A 23,299-nucleotide genomic window follows, 5' to 3' on the forward strand; every position below is an offset into this window, starting at 1 on the left:
TAAGGTTGCTTCAAGATTTGTTAAGTTACTAGTATATACAAACGACACATGTGTACGTTTCCAACACCATCTGTCTTATCTTCCAAGGTTCAATGTAGGTATTCATTCAGTAGCCCGTTACTCATTCAAGAGAACGTTAGACCAGATATCATTATTATCGTACATATGTTCTACCAACACCTCCATCCCCGACTATATTCAATTCCAATCAGGAGACATCAAGGGGGGTGGGGGTGTATTTCGTTTTGCAACATCAAAACCAGCATTAACAAATTCAGTGCTAAATACCCTTTTCTTGCAGACGTTGCTCATCCTCAGCCTTGAGCTCGGCGTCAATCTTAGCACCCTTAGATGGAGCGTTGCCATGCAACCTAGCCTATATCGAAACCAACATTAGCAAGTGCGTCTTAATCAAAGACTTTTTTAGTGAGCAGAGATTGTATGAGACTTACGGGCTTGGTAGGATCTTGCTTGCTCAACTCGGCCTCGGCGTCATACTCGGTGTGGTGCTTGGAGGAGTCCGGCTTGTTCTCCTGGGAGGCAAGCTTGTTGGCAATAGAGCGGCCGTCCTTGGAATCAAGGTTCGAGTGGCTATGGGGCATGCCCTCGGCGTAACGGGCGCGCTCTTGGAGATCAGACACGGGGACGTTGCGCTGGTCACCTGCCTCATAGATACTGGGGTTTCCGACACTGGAATGACCTGAGCCTGACAAGTTTGCCCTGTCCTGTGTGTGTAGGGTGGATTTGGAGCCTGACAAGCTTGACATGTTGTATATATAGAGTGGATTTGGGCGGGTTTATTGAGAGGGTTGAGAGGGTTGAGACGTTGAGAATGGTTGTTCCTTGCCAAAGCTCTTATACTTGCCTTATGGCTTGTGATGTCACGCTGGAGTCACTGAAATCATAGTGGGGCGTAGTCCGGTTTTGGGGGGGGCAATAATAGATTCTTGTTCGTTTCTGATCGTATATGCTCTGGACCCTTCTTTGGGGTTCTGATTTGGAAGAAAACGTTGCAATCAAGGCAGAGAGTAAGGCTTGATGACATTGTTGATGCTTTAGGGTTCCGCTCCAGGGCTGGTTAGTGTCCCCACTTTATAGTTGACTACTCGTTCGTGTAGAACTTATATAACTTCGTAATACCTAATCCATGAATTGCGTTGTTTTCGTTATAGAATGACTTAGTTTCGGTATCTTAGTACCTAGTTATTGACTTCTTCTTATTGTTTTCGTGGAAGTTCATCCAAAATGCCTTAATCTGCACCGACCCACTTCAGCCGTACGGAGTGCACTACGATTGATGGAGAGAGATCACCAACTTTACTCCATTGACCGCTGTAATTGTACGACACCATGTTCTCTCGATTACCCATCCGAGCCAGCAAGCTACAGCTACAGCCCAAGATCTTTTCAATTCTTCTCCCATACCAACCGCCAAGAACAACCATGAGTTTTTCCACTGCAACACCGGAGGTCCAGCCCCGCTACCGCCAACTTTTCACCGAGCTAGAGAACCGCTTCAAGACCACCAATCTGGGCAACGATAAATGGTACATCCTAGCCATTTCCACACTAGTCGCCAGCCCAGACCCAGAGCGAGCAGATCAACTCTACCTCCACCTCACCCAGCAAGCAGACTATGCGACCTCAGCCGCCCGGCAAGCCCTGATTCGCCGGCTGCGCGAGGCGCTCGTCAAATCCGTACCTATAGTCGGAGTATGTAAGCCCATTGAGGCAATCCTGGCCATTAGCGAGGTCGAGCGCGACGAGGATAAGGATTTCACCTTCACCCGCGAGGGATGGCAATGCGACGAGGCAAACCACGAGCGCGGCACTGGGTGGCTGCAGAAGCTGTACGCGCGTAACACGACAGGCACGCTGGATTTGTTCGCTGCGCATAAGGACTTTTCTTGGCTCTCCAAGGAGATTACTTATGGGTTGTTTTTGTCCGATCGTCAAGTCTTGGATGACCTTGATACACAACTTGTTGTGCTGCCGGGTATCATGAGTCAGAACCTGCCCAAGGAAACCCATTGGCATATTCGTGGTACGAGACGCATTGGTGTTCCTCGAGAGGAGGTCCAGGTTATTTGGGATTGTGTGCAGCTTGTCGCTCAGTTCTTTGATGTTAAGCTTCATAAAGTGCCGACTGTTGAAGCGGTTGAGTATGACGTTTAGACTTGGAGGCTTGATTTCGAAAAGCAATGGTTTTTGGAGTTTGATATGTTATAATTGCATAGTATCTAAATGCATATTTGCATCTTCTTAGGAAGCCTCAAGCGCTCTAATTGTTCGGATTTTGGTTGTGTATTCAAATGTTATTTATGTGGTCTATATATTTTCGGTGAAGGTATACATACCTATTGCACACTTAGACAGCTTGTCAATGAAACCCATAGACTAACAAGGCTTTTCCCAAGACTTTTGAAGACTCCTAAATACATCCGTAATATAACTATAGCATATCATCAGAGTACACGCGAATCAATCGATGACCACTGGGACCTGGGCAGCCAACAATGACCTACATCCGCGATAACAACTGATAAGGAAAAAAGTTCGAAAGCGGCCGAGCGCGGGGCCAAGATCAACCTTTGAACTTCAATTCTACCCAATCTCAGACAAAAAGCACCTCAATTATCACAATATGGTTAAGCGGAAAGAACTTGGTGATGTTACCATGGGCGGCACCAAGCCAGAGGAGTCCGACTCCGACGAGGTTAGACTTATACCCCGGACTGTGTGCCGTCGGACTGCTAACAATGATGACGACTGTAGAACATGGACATGGTAAATGTCGAATTTGAATGGTTCGATCCTCAGCCTATCGATTTCCACGGCCTGAAGAACCTCTTGCGTCAGCTATTCGACAACGATGCCCAGATCTTCGACATGTCCGCGCTGGCTGATTTGATTCTCTCTCAGCCAACACTGGGATCAACAGTGAAGGTTGATGGGCATGAATCGGACCCCTATGCGGTCTTGTCAATTCTCAATCTGCAGGAACACAAGGTTCGTAATTTCCCCGCTCTTTGTACCTTCATCGTACTAACAATCTGCTCCTAGGACAAACCTGTCGTCCAGGACCTGATCAACTACCTCAAGACCAAATCCGCCTCCAACCCGTCCCTCTCTGTCGCTTCCCAGCTCCTTTCTCAAACCCCGATCCCTCCCATCGGTCTCATTCTGACCGAGCGGCTGATCAACATGCCCTCCGAGATTGTCCCTCCCATGTACAACATGCTTCAGGAGGAGATTGCCTGGGCTGTTGAGGACAAGGAACCCTACACCTTCTCTCATTACCTAGTTATCTCTAAGAATTACGAGGAAGTCGAGTCCAAGCTGGACCAGGAAGATTCCCGGCCTCAGAAGAAAAAGAAGGGTGGTGAGCAGGCCGAACGCTTCTTCTTCCACCCCGAAGACGAGGTTATCGAGCGCCATGCGCTGTGTGCTGGCTCTATTGATTACACCCATAAGTCCGATGAAGGTCACTCAGACTCCAAGCGTGCGTTCCAGGAGCTGGGTATCCGGACGAAAGGTAGCTTGATTTTGATTGAGGCGGCCAAGTTCGAGCCTATGGTCAAGGCTCTTGCCCAATATATGTCGTAGTTAATGTTAAGACTTTGTAGTCTGATGCATCTCATGTCCAGTTTACGACAAAAAAATATATTCAATTCTAGCTTGTTTTGGTTTGCACTTCTGTTTTCTGTCTATCCCCGGGGCAGTGACGGTGTTGCGTCGGCCACATAATTCTTATAATGCTTGCTCATAAATGTTGACATGCGATGGTTTGGTCATATCATAACCATCCGTATTATTCCCATTGCGTGCCCTTGAGTCTCTGCATGAGGTACTCGACCTCAACAATCTTGGTCAATGGGATGACACATTCCTTTTAGATTAGCACAAAAGTCAGCGATCATACCCCCAAACCAAACTCCAAAATGTCTCTTCTCACCTTGTACATAGCAACGACAGCATCAATGTTAATCTTGGGACCATTCTCATCAGGCAAAGCAGGATCAGTGCCATAAGTCTTGGCCTTGAGACCCAAACGCTCAAGAACCTTGAGCTCAACCGCGGAATTGGTAATAGCAGCATCGATACCCGCCCGATCCTCAGCCTTAATCAAACGCACAAAAGTCTCAGGATCCTTCTGGAACTTCGACTCAGCAACGAACTTTCCGAAATGAATGCGACGCGACAGCGCCTGCAAAACAGCAACATCGCAGGTTGCCGCGGAGCCGTAGTTCTCCTGTGTCTCGCCACGGTCCTCCCGACCAAACTTGGGGCACACTGCTGGCAGGACCTCGCTGATATACCGTTCCTTGATCACGTCGTTGACGCAGACATCATTCTCGTGCAGGATGTGCGGGTATTCCAGCGGTTGCAGGATGGGCTCTTCGAGCACGTCCGGGAAGAAGGGGTACTCGTCGGGCGACTGGTAGCGGCGTACTCGTGACTGAATGCGCTCTTGCTCGCGGAGCAGGTAGTCTAGCAGACTGAGTTCGCTGTTGGGAATCTTAACGCCGCCGGGGGCGTAGACGGTCTTGTTCACCGGGAATTGAACCCGTTCGATTAGATGGAAGGTAATTGTGTCTTCCAGTCGACTGGCCTGGAATGTCAGTTATCAGCTTTCATTGTGGTGGTGGGGGTAAGAGGTTCAATAGAAATGTAGTAATTTCGTGTATAGTGTATTGAACGTTATGGCGGGGGCGGGGAAAGAGTTGGGCAGTATTTTAGCTGAGGGAAAAGTGAGAGCTCACATTAACTGGAAACGAATATTAGCAAGGTCCAATGCCTTGAGGGCATCGGAGAGGTCAATAGCGGTATCCATGGCTTGTATGTGGTGATGTGTAAATGGAGAGAGTCTGCGGGGACTGCAAAGTTGTTTCTGGATACCCAAAGTCCACTCCGCTCGTCCTCTTTATATATGACAGAAGACGGGGAAAAGAAAGGATGCAGGTTGCGTAAGAAAGGCTACATCGATCTCATATGCAGAGGTCAACAATTACGAATATAGAAAAAACGGTGAATGAAGACGAGCTGGCTTCCCATGATCTGGTGCATTTGGTACTTTGGACCATATGCGACCGAAGCACATGCAGAAACACCACAATCGAGCTAAAACCAACACACTTGAAGAACCTTGCACTTCGATCAAATATCGATCGAAATACACATTCCGACAGTCGAAAGCGAACATTGAAAAGCATCTGGGCTGGTTTCAGCTTGTAAAAGTACGATACGGCAGTACCCGGGGAACGCGGTAAACCTGCGTGGGACACCAAGTCTCCTACTTCAACCTACCGCAAGCTTCCAACTTTCCTCTCCTAGTATCGCATGGGTTTTGGTTGAGCCCAAGATACTCTCCGTCTCATGGAGAACCAGCGCCGCGACGACTCACCGTCGGGTCTATCAGATATTGTCGAGGGCGATGGCCTTCTGGGTACCGGCTTAACGGTAGGCTTTTTCCCACCCTCCGACCCCCGCCAAACTGCAGGCTGACTGGATTTCATCTGCGGTGATTGCAGACTCGTCACCTTGAAGCATTCGGACGAAAAGTCACAACGACCGCAGGACACCTGATGGGACCGGGCGAACAGAACAGCACCCACTTGCACGATGCTATGACCGACATCCACCGCGAGCTCCGGCGGCCGGCCACGCAGCGCAAGGTGTTCTCTCTAACGCAGACAACACCAACCGACCTTGTCCGCTCAAAGCTTTCGACCACTGAGATCCAGTCGCGTGCCCTTTCATCCCTCCCGGATGATCTTCTCGCCAACATTCCCGACGACAACAGCTCCTACTCCCTTTTCCAAGGCTTCCAGGCCTCCGTTCCCGAAGAAGAGCACGAGAAGAAGCGACACCGAAGACGTAACTCCAAGGGGAAGCTTTTGAAGGACGTTGAGAGAGGCGGCACCTTGACTGCTGGTCCGGCCGGGTTAAAGCACCAGCGGAAATCGCTGAGTCGCAAATTGGAGTTGATGGGAATCCGGAAGAACATGTGCAGCGCGGAGATCCATGAAATAGATAACAAGGTCGCCAACTTGCACAAAATGCGCAAGATTGTTCTCGATCGATTGGCCGGCTTGGAAATGGACGAAGCGGGATTGGAGCAAGAACGTGGGTGAACATGTCGACGCAAACGAAATCATGGGAGAAAACTGATTAAAATGAAACAGTGACGGATCTCGATAATAAATTGGAAGATTTCCCTGAAGAGGAGGAATCACAGGAAACACCAGTTGCGACGCCGCGGTCAGACGGACAGGATGGTTCTATCGCATCGTCAGGAGATACAGCGATGGACGCTTCGTTCATGTCAGAATCGATCTACGAGAAGATCCCCTCACCTTCACCAAAAAGTCTACGACATAAATCTAATCGTATGAAATCCTCCGGTCTGGTAGGCGAATCACAACTGACAACAGATTTAGGGAAACGATCGATGCCAATTCTACATGAACACTTCGCCCCTGGGTCTCTGATCAAGGAAATAGAAGCGCATACCGATATGATCACAGCCATTGACTTTGACTATCCATTTGGTACTATGGTCAGCGCTGCACTAGATGATACTGTGAGAGTTTGGGACATGAATGTTGGCCGGTGCTCCGGTTTCTTGGAGGGACACAATGCCTCGGTTCGATGCCTACAAGTGGAGGATAACATCGTGGCCACTGGGTCTATGGATGCCTCTGTCAAGCTGTGGGACCTGAGCCGTGCTCGGCCCGCGACCCGAGACGGGCGCCTCAACAAGCACGAGCGGGACCAAGAAGAGGGAGCCTCAGAGCACAACTTCCCAGTACCACCATCCTCCAACCTTGAAGACTGTAATGTATTCTCGCTAGAGGCACACGTTGATGAGGTGACAGCGCTTCATTTCAAGGGTGACACCCTTGTCTCAGGTTCTGCAGACAAGACACTCAGACAATGGGATTTAGTCAAAGGCCGCTGTGTCCAAACTTTGGACGTTCTGTGGGCGTCCGCCCAGGCATCGTCATCCATGATGGGAGACTCTGACTGGCGACCTTCGGGTCGCATGCCCGATGCTTCAGCCGACTTTATTGGTGCAGTGCAGTGCTTTGACGCTGCTCTGGCATGCGGTACAGCGGATGGCATGGTCCGTCTTTGGGATTTGCGGAGTGGTCATGTCCACCGGAGTCTTGTAGGACACACGGGACCGGTCACGTGTCTTCAATTTGATGATGTGCATCTGGTCACTGGTAGTCTCGATCGCAGTATTCGGGTAAGCACTCCAGATTTTCTTTTCTCACTCGCTTGACTATTGTTTCTAATTCTTCGTAGATTTGGGATCTACGTATGGGCTCTATTTACGACGCTTATGCCTACGAGAAGCCGATTACTGACATGATGTTCGATGCCAAACGAATCGTGGCCGCTGCCGGAGAGAGTGTAGTTAAGGTCTACGACAAGGCCGATGGCAACCACTGGGACTGCGGTCCAGGTGTTGGGCTTGACGATGACGGGCCATTCCCTGCGACAGTTGAGCGGGTTCGTCTTAAGGACGGATACCTTGTTGAGGGACGTAAAGACGGTACCATGGCTGCCTGGACGTGTTAGACATGTAAGATCTTTCTTTTAGGAGGTGCATACTTTGGGGGTATGGGGGAGGTTCACATCTTGCTTTCACCTCAGCCCTTTTGCGACCGTTGTATATTATTCAATCTATGTCTTAGTAGCGATTGGACGAATCAGGAGCAGGACCACGTTGGTTATTCTGTATACATTGAACAAAGTCCTTCAGACAGGGGAGTAGGATGAAACAAAAATAGCAAGATCGTAGCAGTTCGAGGCGCAATAGTTGACAAAGAGACCCTAAGCAACAAAGACTATGGAAGTGAGACTGTAGTCTATAAAGAACAGCAGAGATATAAAGAACATCAAATTCCAGAGTCCGATGTTATACATATATACTCCAAAAGTCGAGAGTTGAGAGTTGAGATTCTTCAGTGATCTTCAAGACTTGCGCCTCCACCCTTTTTTCCCCTACTTTTCACTCACTTCACCCCCAACCTTCTGAGTTCTCCCCCGGATTTCTGGCAACTCAGACCAAGATTGTGCGCTATCCTTGGAATAAGGCGAACACCCTTCGATCTCTCTCTCGGGCGCATCACCTTCGGAAGCTGCTGGTAGCTGCAAGTCACGTTCCCGTCGCGTCTGCGCGTCTTTCCGAGGTCGCGATCTACAGGCTTCGGACATCTACACACGGCCTTTCGGAGTCTGCATTTTTAATCTGTTCTATAGTAAGTCTGAAATTATTGTCGCTTTCTTTTTTTTTTTTTTCTTCTTGATTAATACTCGTGGGAACCCAATGACCTTGGTCCACCATACTTGTACATGTTCCATCCTCGTGATACCATTTTCCAGTTCATGTCGCATTATGTCTTGATACATGAATGTGTGGATGTTCTGTTTCAATAATTGCTTGGTATTTCCAAGGTTTTAATTTACACGTTGACTATGCCCCATTGTCTGGGTTTATTTTGCTTTACTTGTCCAGTCCAAAGCTGATATCTCAACTAGATACAAAAACAAGAACATATCATCATCACCTTTAGAATCGATTCTACAGGTTGAAGGCTCAGATGCCGCCTAAACGTGCTACGCGCCGGGCTGGGGCGACTCCTCAACGGCCACATCCGGCGCCCGAGTTTGAGTCCATCCTCGACCTTGTGGAAGGGCCTCTTCTGCCCAGTGTTCCAGTCCAAGCATCGTTCAACTATGGCGCTACTACCACCACAGCATTACCCAAGCGCATGTCGATGCGGCCTAACGCTGGGATTGACCAGGCGGTTGGAGCGGTCGATGCCCATCTTGAGGTTGCTCGGAAGCGAACAGCCGCTACAAAGAAGAAGCAAGGCCCCCAGGCACGCCCGTCAAAGCGTGAGCCAACACCAGACGAGGCTCAGCTTCAGCAGTCGCTGCACAATGCGGCAGACGAACATTCAGATCGAACTCCTTCGCCTCCTATTCCACATTCGGTATCAACGGACTCTAGTCCGGGCGCTCAACCCCCATTTCAACGTCAGTTGTCGAACTCTCCTCTGTATCCATCGCCGCTTCAACGGGCGGGATCTCCTCGCATTCACAGTCCTCCGGGTAGCAGCTCGCCATTCCGCCACAGCTCTGTTGACAATGCTTCTGTTGTATCTTGGAATCTGGAACGTGATGTTAACGAAGATGACCTGCAAAGAACGCGACCAAGCAAACATGGACGCAACATCACAGCGCCCCCTCGACGAATTTCTGGCCTGGCTAATGTTCTCGAGGAGGACGAAGAAGATGTCAATTTTGAATCGGCAATATATCACGATTTAGAGCCCGATGTCCCCAAGGAAAGCTTTTTGCGTCGATGGCTAGGACCAGTGCGACCCCAACATCAGGAGCCCCAGAGTAATAATGAACCCTCTAGCGAGGTACGCAGAAAAAGCTGGTTCGCGGCAGTAATGGAGGGCCCCTATCGAAACTGGATCAGGGTTGCCTTCTATTTGCTTTTGTTCCTGAGCTTTATTTTTATGCCTCTGGTTGCCGCAAAGCTTCGGGTTTATCTAGATCACGGTGTTCTGGATTGGGACATGTCTTCGAACGTAAACATGTCTAAACCGGAAGTTTTCCATAGCCTTCGGAGCCAGGTATCAAAAATGGACGTTCAGATGTCATCCCTATCGAAGGAGATCAGCTCTGTTCGATCAGAAAAGTCCATTCATGATTCGACGCCCACAGATGCAAGCCTCCATCGGAACCCGGTATATAAGGTGAATTTCCTTTCGGTGGCATTGGGGGCAATCATTGACCCAGCAAAAACATCACCGACTTTGGGTCCCAAGCAGAGCGCTCCCCTCCGAGCACTCCTCTGGGCGACTTCGTTTGCAACAAGACGCGCCCTCCGAACACCGCAATCCCCGCTGTCTGCCCTTAGCACGTGGGAAGAGGTAGGCGACTGCTGGTGCAGTGCCCCTCGCAGTGGAATAACCCAACTATCTGTCCTTCTCGGCCGCGACATCGTGGCAGAAGAGTTGGTTGTTGAACACATTCCCGTGGGCGCATCTCTCGAACCAGAAGCGGCACCCCGAGCAATCGAGCTGTGGGCTCGCTTCAAAGTGAACCCCCACAAAACACCAGTCAAAGCCAAGCCAACACCCGCAGCTCGACCTGCCCGAGGCTTCCTGAATCTCTTTGGAGATGCTACCGTGTCACCAGCACCACCCTCAACTCAGGCCCCTTCGTCCCGCGAAACAGGACTTGGAGGATTCCTAATCCCTGGAATCGGTTCACTCCACGGGTTGGTGATGGATCTATTGCGTCGAAGCAACCCCTTCGAACCTCCAAGCGCTTACTCGGACGACCCAATTCTCGGCCCCAACTTCTACCGCATCGGGAAGGTCGAATACGACCTCCATAGCCCGGACTACGCGCAGGCATTCAAGCTCAACACCATCGTCGACGTGTCAACAATACGTGTGGACAAGGTTGTCTTCCGAGTGACTTCGAATTGGGGTGCCAACCATACTTGCATCTACCGATTCAAGTTACACGGACACCTCTAGGCCCGGGTACAGATATCCAGTCAATGAGCTTCGTTCCAGCTTCGATTCGTCTCCTACACCTCTCATGTATTTACCTCCCAAGGAATCAGGTTCTGGCTGGTTCTAGAATTTGGATAAAATGTGCTTTGCGATGATACCTTGCATGGCTTCGGCGGCGTTACTTGGGTTTCTTTTTGGGTTATTTTCTTCCTTCTTTTTGCCTCGAGATATTTATCTTCTAGTCTTATCATATGATAGCCATCATTTCATTCGGGTCTGCTTCTCCCTCTCTCTCCAGCCGCTTTGCTTTGCCAACAGCACGTTCCCGTGCTTCTCTTGTTTCTCCTTGGTAGTTTCATGTTTTCCCCTCCCAAAAAGTACGAGGACATGGAAAGGTGAGGGAAAGATGAATAGTTATGTAGTTATATATTGTTGAACAAGGATCATTTGAATGTTCCCGTATGATCCGCGTACTTGCAGCCCAGTTGAAGTAATTAATTAATTAAATAATTAAATAAATATCAAATATTAGAATCTGATATGAAAAGAATAAGAAATTAAATTAAATCTCCTATTGGTATCCCTTCTTTTCCAATACATTTCAATCTGGTTGCGTAGGATCCCTTTCCCCCCACATATCGAAAGGCGGAAGACCCTCAATTCGGGACCTTCATCTCTGGTCACGCGCCTTTCGTGCAGCCTATCCTCGTACCTACGCCCCCAATGGCCTCCGAACGAGCCATCGATCGGGAAGAGCGACAGGGTCTTGTAAGTCCCTCCCTTTTTTTCAATTACTTTTTCCCAAAAGAGGGCGGGGAAAGGGGGAAACCCCTCTTTATACCTGACGTTGGACGATGTGGGGGATCGGACATTGTGAACGTGTTTCGGGGCATGGGTTCATCAGTCACCAGATCACCTGGGGCCATATCCAGATCTTGACTAACGCAAACAGCGTGCCATTCGTGATTTCCTCAAGGCCCGAAACTCCTATGATGTCCTACCGCTCAGTTTCCGACTCATCATCTTCGATACGTCGCTTTCCGTCAAGGAGAGTCTGAACATTCTGATTCAAAACGGTACATTTTTCGCGATTCCTTCATTCTTTTCTATAAAATTACCGAACTCCAGCTGACTGCGAACCGGGGAATCGGGAGGTACAGGCATCGTTTCAGCTCCGTTGTGGGACTCCAAAGCCTCCAAATTCGCAGGTCTTCTGACCACCTCCGACTACATTAATGTCATCCAATACTATTTCCAGAACCCCGCCGCACTGGACCAGATCGATCAATTCCGCCTGGACAGTTTGCGAGGTGCGTTGGGCCCTTTCCCCCGTGTCGCCGCATTTCCTGCAGGTGCACCCGGCTAACGGGAATATACAGAAGTTGAAAAGGCGCTAGGTGTGGCGCCGCCGGAGACCGTCTCTATCGACCCAGAGCGCCCCCTCTATGATGCCTGTCGGCGCATGCTAGAATCGCGTGCCCGCCGTATCCCCCCTCGTCACCAGCGATAGCCAGACCGAGCGGCCCCACGTTCTCAGCGTCATTACCCAATACCGTATCTTGAAATTCGTCGCCGTCAATGTCCCCGATACACAGCAGCTGCGGCGTCCGCTGGGGGAGCTCTTGCTTGGATCATACGATAACGTTGCTACGGCTTCGATGGATACCCCGGTCATTGATGTCATCCATATTCTGGTCGAGCGTAGCATATCTAGTGTGCCGATTGTGAATTCTGAAGGCGTGGTGTATAACGTATTCGAGTCGGTCGATGTCATTACTTTGATCAAGGGTGGTTTCTACGATGATTTGAGCCTCACGGTTGGGGAAGCATTGAAGAAACGTTCTCCGGTATGCGAACCCCCGTTCCTAATGATACCAGTTTGATACTTACATTTGCACCTTCTGCGCAGGGTTTCCCGGGTATCTACACATGTTCATTGAATGATGGCCTGGACACTATCTTTGATACTATCCGCAAATCACGGGTGCACCGTCTCGTTGTCGTGGATGAGCACTTCAAGCTCAAGGGCGTTCTGACTCTGAGTGATATCCTGCACTACATTCTTCTCGAGGGAGAGAATGAGGAAGCCTGATCGGCTTGGAGTTTGAAAGTGACTTTTCCCATACATATTACGTTTTGCATGGTTCCGGCGTTTTTGATCTGCCTTGTTCTGGCTCTTCGAGGGAACCCTCGAAAGTTGAAGATAACATATGAATTGCCTGGGAGCACATGGGCCCGGCGAGGTCATGCTTGTTCTGGGCTATTATTTTGATTTTGGGCTTTACGAATGTACAGAGGTAATGATATGGATTCCAAAACTGTTTGTTTTTTTGCTCAGAATAGACTTGGAAGAACTTGAATGTTTGAAGTATTCTCTTATATTATCTGATATTCTCTTATATGGTTGGTTGTTAAGATGTACCTTCCTGTCTCTCAGCTCCTTCCTCAAGGACAAGACTTTGGCCCAAGTCACCCGTGGACATCCCCAGGCCCCCATCCTAGTCCTTACTTCATCCCCATCTCTTCCTCTCGTATACATTATACATTATCCAAACGTAATCATGCGGCGGCTTAAAAATGCATTCCGGTCCAAATCTGAGACATCTGACCCTGCTGCATCTCGTGCTGTCTGGCCACGACGGCGTCGGCCGTTTGAAGGAGATCCATTGAAGCCTCAGCCAGAAGCCGCTTCGAATGAACTAGACGATGAGCCAACAACCGAAGCTGGAACCAGCGCAAACAAGCCATCTGGCTCGGCCGCAGTAGCCCCCGTCGACAATACTGACAATGCCGAAACTGGGTCGAATTCCCAACAAGCCCAAAACACTAGCGAACTTCCTTCCCGGTCCAAGAATGGCACCAGGCGTCTGAAGAAAATGGTTTCTCGCTTCCGTGCCAGCTTATCCCACGAAGATGATCCTATCACAGACACACAGCCTCAAACTGCGCAGGAGAGTTCCGGCACAGAGAGACCGAGCTCTATACCTTTGTCCTCCAATCCCGTTGAGCTCGATACCACTGCCGTGGAGCCGTCTACGGCCGCTAGCAAGTCTGTCAGATTCGATGACCCAAAATCGGGGCGGAAGGTCAGCGCTCAGACGACTCATTCTCAGGAGTCCAGCCAGACTGAGGATATTGTTTGCCGAGACCCTGCTCAACATATCGCGACGCCTATTGAGGAACCTTTGGAGGAGTGGGGATGGCCGGGACTCATGCTGTATCCCTCTGAGAGTAGCAACAACCCCAAGACTCATATACGGGAGGTTTCGGACCCGTTCTCAGATGGGAAGGCCGTCGATGCCAGACAAGAAAAGCCAGGGCCTTCGAGGCATAGCCGGGAGGAATCATCCAGGGCTTCCGAAGGGACACTGGAGCCTATCGTTGAGACTGACTTTGACACAATCGAACCTGTCATCGAACCAGCCGAGCCCGAAGGTCGGGATTCTCAGAGGCTAAGTCCGGCCAACAGCGAAACAAGTTGGACCAGCACACTTGACTCGCCCAAGGCGATCTCGGCCTTCAACCGCATGGCATCTCAGTTTGGCATTCCGATTTCCATTCCAGGTGATGAGACTCCAAGTCCACGTAGGTTTATCTTTTCTTGTGCTTGGATTGTCACTGACTAGATTCTAGCAGCGGAGGGCAATCCTACCGAGGAAGAGGGCACGAGTCGTCGTGGATTCGGATTGTTGGGTAAAGTTCGCAAGGTGCGATCCAGTTTGGATGCCGACACCACCCCTTTGGCGCCACCTCCTAAGCTGCGACGGATGAAAACATTCGCCAATCTGCGCCGTCCGACTCCAATGACTTCGTTGCAAGGAAGATCGATCGAGACATTAGCTCGTCTTGGAGGATATGGCTATCTTATGCTGACGGACTTGGCCCCTTGTCCCGCGCAGCTGCCCGCATACATTGTGTCAACATTGCTGTTTCTGCACAAATATGGTTGGTGGCTGTTTCTTCTACGTCATGACTTGGGACTGACCCTGGGTTCCTGCAGGTATTGACAATCCCGAGATCTTCATCCAGTCCGGCGATCTGAAAGCCGCCATCCGGTTGTATGACCACTTTGCTAGCCAGGTGCTTGAGGTTGAGAAAGATGAGTCGAAGATTTCCCTTACCATGCGTGTGGTTGCCATGCCGCAGCTCCGTGAAAACTTGGCGCCCGTGTTGGGGGTGGCCTGGGCCTTCAAGGCCGTGCTGGCGGGGCTTCCAAGCGGGATCCTCGGGAGTGTCCGGCTCTACCAGGTTTTGAGGGCGATGTACTATCACCCCATCCTCAATCAATCTCATCAGCTTCGTGTGCCAAAATGTATTTCTGAAGCGAGCCCCGCGACTGCTGCCCGAGTTCAGCTGATATGTCTTGCGCTCATTGCCCTTGCTCCTGAGATGCAGCGCGACCTTATCTGTGCGGTATTTGGGCTACTTTCCTTGTTGATGAATGCGGAGACCAACGTCGAAGAGCAACCCGGGATAGAGCTCCGTGATCCAGTGGCGAATCCGAAATTCCACGAGTTGGTGCGGGTGTTTGGGCCGCTGCTCCTCGGGCCCAGGGGGCAAGAGTACTCAGAAGGGGTCTCGACAGAAGTTCAAAAGGAGATTGATGATCAACGGGTGGCGAGTCTGTTGCTCAATAATTGGCATTTCGTGCACCGACAGTTACGAAACTGGACAAGTGGACGGTACGTGGTGGGCAGGGAATAATTGGACACAGTCATGTTTCTCTTGTTTTCTCTTGTTTTCTCTTGTTTCATATTGAGAAACCAGGTTGGAGGGGGTGTTCTCTGATTGGATTCTAGAAAAGAACCTGTATACTTCTTTCTTTCTCTTTCTCTCTCTCCACCAGCCCCAACCCTGTTTTTTGTTGTTGTTGTTGTTGTTGTTGTTGTTTTTTTTTTTTTTGGGTATTCCCCTTCGGCTTTGAATCCTGTTGGATACCATTATTTTTTGTTTTGTTTTCTATCTCTTACCGTTTCTTTTATTCTTTTATGGTCTTTATAATTTTGAGAGTCTGGATATGGATAGGTGTTTGAAGGGGGAGAGTTGGGAGGTTTCAACAAAATACAAATACATTCCTTTTCTTTTCACTTTGATTTCTATTTCCTGGTGACACCAAAAAAAAACTCACCCTCAACATCTTCCTCAACATCTCAATTCTGTGCCCATTCGCCCGGATCTTCTGGACCGCAGGAAGTCTTGTCCGACCGTGGCTCCAACCAGGTCGACCGCAACCTGGACTCTGCTCTTCTTCAGGCACCAACCAAACCCTCCTCTTGATTGAATCCAGTGAATCCAATGAATCAAATGAACCCAGTGAATCCAGTGAATCAGTGAATCAGAAAAGGAAAGACAGAGACAGAGAGACTTTCTTTTTTTCTATTTAGGGTTATTAGGGCAAGAGAGTCTGTCTTAGCTTCCTTAGTGTGTTCTCTTGCTTTCTCTCTCCATGTTTTTAGAAGGAAAACATAACTTTCTTCTCGAAAGCTTCTTCTTTCTCTTGACATGTCTACCAACCTCAAATCTGCAATGCCATCAGGTTTACCATCAGGGTTACCTCCAGGCCTTGCAAATATCAACATCGATCCATCACCATTCACATCTTCCTTTTCAGGTGATTTCTTAGGTCTTCCCATTCCAGACGACGACCAACTCTGGGGTCTGAGCCCCGTCTCACCAATGGCCACAGCCTGGGATAAATCCGACTCGGCAGCATTTGCCAATTCCGCACTCGAACGGGATCTCAAAAACGCCCAAGTTCGAAATGGCCAACCAACCCCGCCTCCATACGATGATCAAGGCCGTGACCTCTCCCTAGACATGATGGAAAGCGCAAGTAAACGACGGCGTGTGCGGGAATACAAAACCGCCGCTGCAAGCCTCAGTCCAGATCTCGACGATGCTCCACACGAACGCGCCAAGCGTGCCAAGTTCCTCGAGCGAAATCGTCTTGCAGCAAGCAAGTGTCGCCAGAAGAAGAAAGAGCATACCCAGCGTCTGGAATTCCAATACAAGGAACAGTTCCAGAAGAAAGAGCAGCTTATTGCGGAGATTGCACGGCTGCGATCGGAGATCCTTGGATTGAAGAATGAGGTCTTGAAACATGCTCAGTGTGGAGATGAACCCATTAAACTACATCTCGCCCAAATGGTAAAGAAGATCACCGATAACGATGCCCCACCAGCCTTGCCGGATTCGCCGGTCAGAATCTCAGACAACAACAATCCCTCTGTTTCCCCGCTCGAAACCACTCCACCCCCGGTTACCGCCGTGTCTGTGTCTGCTCCCGCCCCGGCTGCGGCTGCGGCCATGTCCTTTGGCTTTGATGATCCCCTTCAGCTTGAGCCGGCTGCTGCGGCGGCGGCGGAGGCGTTTGAACAGCAGATGCGTCGCGAGTCGGAGGCTTCGCTTGTCTCCGAAGGGTCGTATTCTTTCTCGGCGGAGGATACATTTGATGCTTTGATTAATGTGTGAGTGTGAACAGGAGTGCTTATGTGATAACGAATCCTTTTTATGTGGAGGTAATGGTGGGGCAGCAGGTCTGTCTGGCGTTGTTGGTTTTTCTTTTTTCTTTTTGCCAACCTTTGAATTGCGATCCAGTGGAACTGGAGGGTGTCTGGCGTTTTGATTCCGATTCGAGTAAACGGAACCTTTTGATATTTGGTATTGTTTTTGTCAATTCTAGCTGCCTTGAGGGCGATTGGCTAGGGGGTGGATTGTTGCTGTGGGCAATGGCCTGGTTACCTGGGATGTATCTTCTACAATAACATGGCAGATGGAAATGAACTTGTTTCTATCAATATATACTTTGGTAAATAAAGGAGAACTGACGATATAACAAGTCAGGACCGTCCAGCAGTTGACTCGACATGCGAAGTCTGATGCTTGGACTGTACTGATTTGGCATCAATCTGCGCATCTTCATGTCTTTCAGCAGGTACATGCGACGCAACATCATCATTCCGATCCTTCCACCCATGCTCAGCATCCGGATCAGCATCGAACATCCTGTTAATCTCCTCGAGAGACTTGCCAGCCGTCTCCTTCAAACAGAAGTAAGTAAAGCCCACAATCACCACATCCAGCAATCCAAAGAGCAAGAATGTGCCCCATCCCAGACTTTCCTGAATATATGGCGTCGAGAAACTCCAAACGAAATTAAACAACCATTGCGATCCAACACCAAACGCAACACCAGGCTCACGAATGCGAGTCGGGAAGATCTCACTCGCACACGGCCACGGCAACGGACCCCAACTGAAGTTGTAAGCGATGATATCGAGGTATATCAACGCAACCGTAGCAATTCCCGAAGAAGTAACCGTCCCATCTCCAGGCTGAGGATAAGACTTGACAACCACTGCCGTGGCAATCATACAAACCGCCATAAACGCCGCACCACCACCCAACAACGGCCGTCTCCCAAACCGATCGGACAAAAACACCACGAAAATCAAACAAGCAACGACCTTGATCGCGCCAAAAATCCCCGTCAATAAAAGCGTCCTATCACCCGCCCCAACAAGTAACTCGAAAAACTGCGGGCCAAAATACGCCAACGCCGTCGACCCCGTCGACTGCTGCGCAAGAAATAACCCACCAGCAATCCCCATCCTCTTCAAATTCCCCCTTCAACCAACTCCCAAACCGAAACCCCATCCGTCACCTCCCTTTCCACCTCCACTCCCGTCTTCATATCCTCAAACTCCCCTCTAACCCCCACCCCCTCGCCACCCCTCACCCAAACAAGACTCTCCCACGCCTCCGCCACCCTCCCCACCGCAAGCAACCATCTCACACTTTCTTTCACCCCCAACATCCCAACCCCCATCAAAACCCCCGGCACAAGCTGCAGTGCAACAGGCACCTGCCACTGCCGCGCCCCGCTCTCCTCCCCCATCATCTTAACCGCATAATCAACCCAATACGAAACAAGGATTCCAACCGTATACGTGAGCTGATAACAACTCCCCAACCTCCCTCTGATCTCCTTCGGACTCATCTCGGACATATAGATCGGGATCACAGTTGCGGACCCGCCGACACCTAGTCCGCAGATTACACGGCCGACGTAGAAGACGGATAGGGAATGGGAGTCGATGGTTTCGAGGATTACACCCAGACTGAAAATCGCAGAACAGAGACCCATTGCCACCCGTCGTCCGTAGTGGTTGGTTATTGGCCAGATTAGGAAACACCCTGTGAAGGCGCCGGCTTGTTGGATTCCTACTGCGATCGCGCTTGTGTGCGTTTTGTTGGTGGCGGGGATTGTGAAGGAGGTTTGGAAGGTTTGGAAGGTTAGGACTCCGCCTAGGTGGTATTAGTAGATTGGAATAGATTGGAAATATAAATTGGAATGCTAGGATGGGTATATAGGTAGAGAGGTCGGAGGTGGTGTAGTGTTACTCACCAATTACCCCCGAGTCATAGCCGAATAAGGCACCGCCGGAGCAGAGTACGAGAGCGAACCAGTATATGCGCCAGTGGGGTTTTGGTGGTTGAGTTGTTTCTGTTTCCATTGTAGATTCAATTGTGGGTGTTTGGGGGAGCTGTGAGTAGGAGATTGTGGTTGAGTTCCACCAGGTATGGAGAGTTTTATATATCATTTCGAGGATGAGGGGAAAATATATAGGGTTTACATTTGACATGATCTAATTAGAAATGAATACAAAATTGAATCAAAGGTGTCATAGCAAGTCCGAAAGAAGGGATGTAGGGTTGTATCTGGTAGATCGATGGATTGATGGATTATGTCACTACTGTGATTGCGTGACCGAGGTGGTACCTGATGTCTTCTACTTCTATACTCTTCTATTTCTTACACTTCTTCTATTGTATATACTCTTATGCATTGTATATTGCGTGATTCCAATATCAGTAGCTCAATTCACCTTGTTCATCGTCCACATCAAATGTGGAGACTTAATCTCCCCGCATTTCTTGCCGATGGCCGAGAGCCGATTGGCGATCATTACGTGCGTCTGCTAGATCCAATATAAATATTGACTTACCACTGGTACTCCCCTTGCCTTCTCTATTTTCAAATGTCCCTTCTTGACAATGGCAGCTAAACGCCCCAACTTCCTCGTCATAGTCGCCGATGACCTAGGTTTCTCCGATGTAGGCTGTTTCGGTGGAGAGATCCATACGCCCAACATTGACCAGATCGCCAAAGAAGGACTCCGGTTTACCGATTTCCACGCCGCAGCAGCATGCTCGTAAGTCACTTTTACCCAGCCAACCAACTTCTAGTCAAGCTCACAAAGCCCAGTCCCACCCGCGCCATGATCATGACCGGCACAGACCACCACATCGCCGGTCTAGGCAATCTAATCGAATGGACCAACATCTCCGGTCAGAACGGACCTAAAGGCTCGGCCATGAGCACTGCGCCGCAGCGCGGCATGCCCGGGTACGAAGGATACCTCAACGAACGGGTCGTCGCACTCCCCGAGGTCCTACGCGACGGGGGATATCACACAGTGATGTCGGGCAAGTGGCACTTAGGTCTAACACCAGAGCGATCACCACACAAACGAGGCTTTGAACGCTCATTCGCACACTTACCTGCCTGTTCAAATCACTATGCCTTTGAGCCCGAGTTAAAAGACAAAGACAAGTCCCCGACTTTCATCGAGGCGAGCTATATCGCCTTGCATATGGAGAATGGTGAGTACGTGCGCCATCTCCCAGAGGACTGGTACTCATCCGACGGCTACGGAAATAAGATGGTGGATTATCTGAAAGAATGGAAAGCCAGTGGTGGCAGCGAAGGCCCCGATGGACAGGGAGACCGTCCGTTCTTCGCATACCTCCCCTTCACAGCACCGCATTGGCCGCTGCAAGCACCGCGCGAGTACATCGACCACTACCGTGGCGTATACGACGAAGGCCCCGACGTGCTCCGCGAAAAGCGACTACAGCGTCTGAAGGAGTTGGGGATGGTGCGGGAGGATGTCGAGCCGCATCCCGTGCAAGCGGAGGAAGTTAAAGAGTGGGAGGAGTACAGCGCGGAGGAGAAGAAAAAGTCCGCAATTGCCATGGAGGTATTTGCGGGGATGGTCGAGTGCATTGATTCGAACGTCGGGAAAGTAGTCGAGTACCTTCGATCAATCGACGAACTGGATAACACATTCGTGTGTTTCATGTCGGATAACGGAGCCGAAGGCGCCGCCTACGAAGCCTATCCAATGGTGCAGAACGGCGTCATGCCCCATCTGCAGAAATACTACAACAATAGCTTAGAGAACCTCGGGAACGGGAACTCCTTTATCTGGTACGGTCCGCGCTGGGCGCAGGCTGCTACCGCGCCATCGCGTCTGTATAAAGCATATACCACCGAGGGCGGCGTGCGCGTTCCATTCACCTGTCGCTTTCCCGCGAACTTCAATATCAACCCTGCAGATGTTGCAGTCGGTAAGGGCGGGATCACGGATCAGTTCGCCACGGTTATGGACCTCGCCCCGTCGATCTTGGATATGGCGGGGATCAAGCACCCGGCGCCGACGTACCAGGGCCGTGAGATCGTCGAGATGCGTGGACGGAGCTTCCACCCCTGGGCGGTGGGTTTGGCAGAGCGGATCCACCCGGTTGAATTTATTCAGGGTTGGGAGACGTGTGGACGGGCTGCCTTGCGTTGTGCGGATTGGAAGATCGTTTTCATTCCCAAGCCTAAGGGTCCGGAGAAGTGGCAGTTGTATAATCTTGTACAGGATCCCGGGGAGGTTCACGATCTAGCGGATATCGAACCAGAGAAATTGAAGCAGTTGCTTAAACTCTGGGATCAGTATGTGCTTGAGACGGGTGTTGTCCCACTTTGTCCTGATCTTGGGGAATTTTTGGAGGCGACTGAGGCGCAGATGCCTGAGAATGCGTGGATGGAGTTTGATTATTGGAAAGATGGAGCGAGAGATGAACCGGAGAAGTTTACTCGTCAACCGCCGAGGTTTCAGCGGACTGTGAAGCCTTTCTGAAGGAAGGTAGAACTGTTATAATTGAATCCCTGAATCCCTGAATTATTCAAACAGACCAAAACAAATACAAAATAACTTACAAGTCGAACGCCTTTGTTTCAGAACATGCAACTTGCCGATAACTCCTGAGTAACCGCGGGGTAAAGGGATTCGCCAGGATACAGAGACATCCATCAAAGACACCATCAAAGATACCAGTTGACAATAATATCCCCTGAACCCAATACTCCCCATCCCAGGAGCACCTTTATCCCAAAATGTCACCAATCATGAACGGCAAACTAATGTACTTCGACGAAGTAGCCTGGGACAGAAGCGACGACGAACTATCATCCTGGAAAACAACCCTCTTTACCTCTGAATCCATGAAAAGAATAACAACATTAATCAAAACCCACCGACAGGGCATAGCAGACCAACTCTTCATCCCCCAAAAAGGCTCCTTCAACATGATAATCCGTCTCCGGTTCATCGACGGCGCCTCAGCCGTAATCCGCTTCCCAATCCCAGGCTACTCAATATTCCCGGACGAAAAACTCCACCACGAAGTCTCCGTCATGCGATTTCTCGAGCGAAACACAGGAATCCGCATCCCACACATCCTCCACCACGGCAGCAGTGCCGAAAGTCCGCCTGGCCTCGGCCCGTTCATTATCATGGAGTATATCGACCATAACGCCGATCTGGTTGATGCATTGAACACACCGGGAATACCGGATGAAGAGCGGCCTGTTCTCGATCCCAATATTGACGAAGATAGGCTGCGGTCGGTGTATAACCAGATGGCGGGATTGTTGTTGCAGGTTGCTAAACACTCGTTTCCGCGTATTGGATGTATATCTCATGCTGCTGCGGACGAGGACGAGTTCGATGATGAGTGCGTTGTTGAGCACAGGCCGTTGAGTATCAATATGAATGAGCTTGTGCAGGTTGGTGGTGTTCGTGTTGAGGATCTACCGGGGATGAGCGAGACATTTGCAAGTGGGGCGGAGTATTTACTTGCTCTTGGGGAGTTGCATATGACGCATCTTTCGTCCCAGCGGAATGATGCTATTGATGATGCGGAGGATTGTAGGATGAAGTATATTGCGCGGTGTTTGTTTCGGAAGCTTGCGAGGGAGGGACGACTTTGCTGGACTAGTGAGGAAGGGGTGTTTAAGTTGTTCTGTGATGATCTACGGCCGGCCAATATACTTGCCAACTCGGACTTGGGCTATGAGATATCCGGGGCTATTGATTGGGAGTTTACTTATGCTGCGCCCTTGGAGTTTGTGTATAGTCCGCCGTGCTGGCTGTTGCTTGAACGGCCGGAGTACTGGGAAGACGGACTTGATGACTGGGAGAGGGTGTATGAAGCCCGGTTGGAGGTTTTCTTGCAGGAGCTGCGGATGCGAGAGGATGTTGATATTCAGCGTGGGGTTATTGGGGAGGAGAACCGGCTTTCTGGTCATATGCGGGAGAGCTGGGATAATGGCGGGTTCTGGGTTAGTTATGTGGCGAGGAGGAGTTGGGCCTTTGATGTTATCTACTGGGCGAGGATTGATCGGAGGTTCTTTGGGGAGGGGAGTTTGGAGGATCGGATTGGGTTGTTGACTGTTGAGGAGAGGGATAGAATGGAGGAGTTTGTACAGAGGAAATTGGCTGAGAAGGAAGAGGGGGGTTTGAGGAGTTGATATTGCACTTTTATATCTCGTTTTAGAAGTATATAAAGGTTGGAATAGGTGCTGTTTGGCCTGCAGCTACTTGAACTTCTCTATGTCCTCGACCTAATTTTGA

General features: G+C 50.1%; 12 protein-coding genes across 12 annotated transcripts; 9 read left to right on the forward strand and 3 right to left on the reverse strand.

Annotated features, from left to right (window-relative positions):
* Positions 1-280: 280 nt before the first annotated feature.
* On the reverse strand, positions 281-767 carry N7516_006924 (uncharacterized protein; the record flags this gene model as incomplete). The annotated part of the gene is made up of 2 exons (XM_057219644.1): positions 281-376; positions 453-767. 2 exons carry the CDS (start codon positions 765-767, stop codon positions 281-283), a joined length of 411 nt encoding a protein of 136 aa, XP_057073735.1.
* A 583-nt stretch (positions 768-1,350) lies between these two features.
* Positions 1,351-2,175, forward strand: N7516_006925 (uncharacterized protein; the record flags this gene model as incomplete). Its single annotated transcript, XM_057219645.1, has 1 exon — positions 1,351-2,175. One exon carries the CDS (start codon positions 1,351-1,353, stop codon positions 2,173-2,175), a length of 825 nt encoding a protein of 274 aa, XP_057073736.1.
* A 469-nt stretch (positions 2,176-2,644) lies between these two features.
* Positions 2,645-3,606, forward strand: N7516_006926 (protein-transporting protein BCP1; the record flags this gene model as incomplete). Its single annotated transcript, XM_057219646.1, has 3 exons — positions 2,645-2,716; positions 2,776-3,009; positions 3,064-3,606. The coding sequence occupies 3 exons, from the start codon at positions 2,645-2,647 to the stop codon at positions 3,604-3,606; spliced, it is 849 nt and encodes a 282-aa protein (XP_057073737.1).
* Positions 3,607-3,811: 205 nt separating this feature from the next.
* N7516_006927 (chorismate mutase ARO7) lies at positions 3,812-4,834 on the reverse strand (the record flags this gene model as incomplete). The annotated part of the gene is made up of 3 exons (XM_057219647.1): positions 3,812-3,889; positions 3,956-4,607; positions 4,764-4,834. The coding sequence occupies 3 exons, from the start codon at positions 4,832-4,834 to the stop codon at positions 3,812-3,814; spliced, it is 801 nt and encodes a 266-aa protein (XP_057073738.1).
* A 542-nt stretch (positions 4,835-5,376) lies between these two features.
* On the forward strand, positions 5,377-7,587 carry mdv1 (uncharacterized protein; the record flags this gene model as incomplete). Its single annotated transcript, XM_057219648.1, has 4 exons — positions 5,377-5,460; positions 5,532-6,126; positions 6,186-7,252; positions 7,312-7,587. The coding sequence occupies 4 exons, from the start codon at positions 5,377-5,379 to the stop codon at positions 7,585-7,587; spliced, it is 2,022 nt and encodes a 673-aa protein (XP_057073739.1).
* Positions 7,588-8,612: 1,025 nt separating this feature from the next.
* N7516_006929 (uncharacterized protein) lies at positions 8,613-10,574 on the forward strand (the record flags this gene model as incomplete). The annotated part of the gene is made up of 1 exon (XM_057219649.1): positions 8,613-10,574. The coding sequence occupies one exon, from the start codon at positions 8,613-8,615 to the stop codon at positions 10,572-10,574; it is 1,962 nt and encodes a 653-aa protein (XP_057073740.1).
* A 702-nt stretch (positions 10,575-11,276) lies between these two features.
* snf4 (AMP-activated serine/threonine-protein kinase regulatory subunit SNF4) lies at positions 11,277-12,705 on the forward strand (the record flags this gene model as incomplete). The annotated part of the gene is made up of 6 exons (XM_057219650.1): positions 11,277-11,321; positions 11,506-11,629; positions 11,714-11,863; positions 11,933-11,970; positions 12,023-12,400; positions 12,463-12,705. The coding sequence occupies 6 exons, from the start codon at positions 11,277-11,279 to the stop codon at positions 12,643-12,645; spliced, it is 918 nt and encodes a 305-aa protein (XP_057073741.1). The 3' UTR covers positions 12,646-12,705.
* Positions 12,706-13,114: 409 nt separating this feature from the next.
* On the forward strand, positions 13,115-15,257 carry N7516_006931 (uncharacterized protein; the record flags this gene model as incomplete). Its single annotated transcript, XM_057219651.1, has 3 exons — positions 13,115-14,138; positions 14,187-14,498; positions 14,554-15,257. 3 exons carry the CDS (start codon positions 13,115-13,117, stop codon positions 15,255-15,257), a joined length of 2,040 nt encoding a protein of 679 aa, XP_057073742.1.
* Positions 15,258-16,055: 798 nt separating this feature from the next.
* Positions 16,056-17,024, forward strand: atfB (bZIP transcription factor atfB; the record flags this gene model as incomplete). Its single annotated transcript, XM_057219652.1, has 1 exon — positions 16,056-17,024. One exon carries the CDS (start codon positions 16,056-16,058, stop codon positions 17,022-17,024), a length of 969 nt encoding a protein of 322 aa, XP_057073743.1.
* Positions 17,025-17,392: 368 nt separating this feature from the next.
* On the reverse strand, positions 17,393-19,069 carry N7516_006933 (sugar porter family MFS transporter; the record flags this gene model as incomplete). The annotated part of the gene is made up of 3 exons (XM_057219653.1): positions 17,393-18,130; positions 18,199-18,860; positions 18,961-19,069. The coding sequence occupies 3 exons, from the start codon at positions 19,067-19,069 to the stop codon at positions 17,393-17,395; spliced, it is 1,509 nt and encodes a 502-aa protein (XP_057073744.1).
* Positions 19,070-19,610: 541 nt separating this feature from the next.
* N7516_006934 (arylsulfatase) lies at positions 19,611-21,523 on the forward strand (the record flags this gene model as incomplete). Its single annotated transcript, XM_057219654.1, has 2 exons — positions 19,611-19,768; positions 19,822-21,523. 2 exons carry the CDS (start codon positions 19,611-19,613, stop codon positions 21,521-21,523), a joined length of 1,860 nt encoding a protein of 619 aa, XP_057073745.1.
* A 257-nt stretch (positions 21,524-21,780) lies between these two features.
* N7516_006935 (uncharacterized protein) lies at positions 21,781-23,196 on the forward strand (the record flags this gene model as incomplete). The annotated part of the gene is made up of 1 exon (XM_057219655.1): positions 21,781-23,196. The coding sequence occupies one exon, from the start codon at positions 21,781-21,783 to the stop codon at positions 23,194-23,196; it is 1,416 nt and encodes a 471-aa protein (XP_057073746.1).
* Between the last annotated feature and the right edge of the window lie 103 nt (positions 23,197-23,299).

Source organism: Penicillium verrucosum, assembly GCF_028828655.1.
Source record: "Penicillium verrucosum strain IBT 35672 chromosome Unknown utg000002l_segment0_segment0, whole genome shotgun sequence".
Taxonomy (NCBI): domain Eukaryota; kingdom Fungi; phylum Ascomycota; class Eurotiomycetes; order Eurotiales; family Aspergillaceae; genus Penicillium; species Penicillium verrucosum.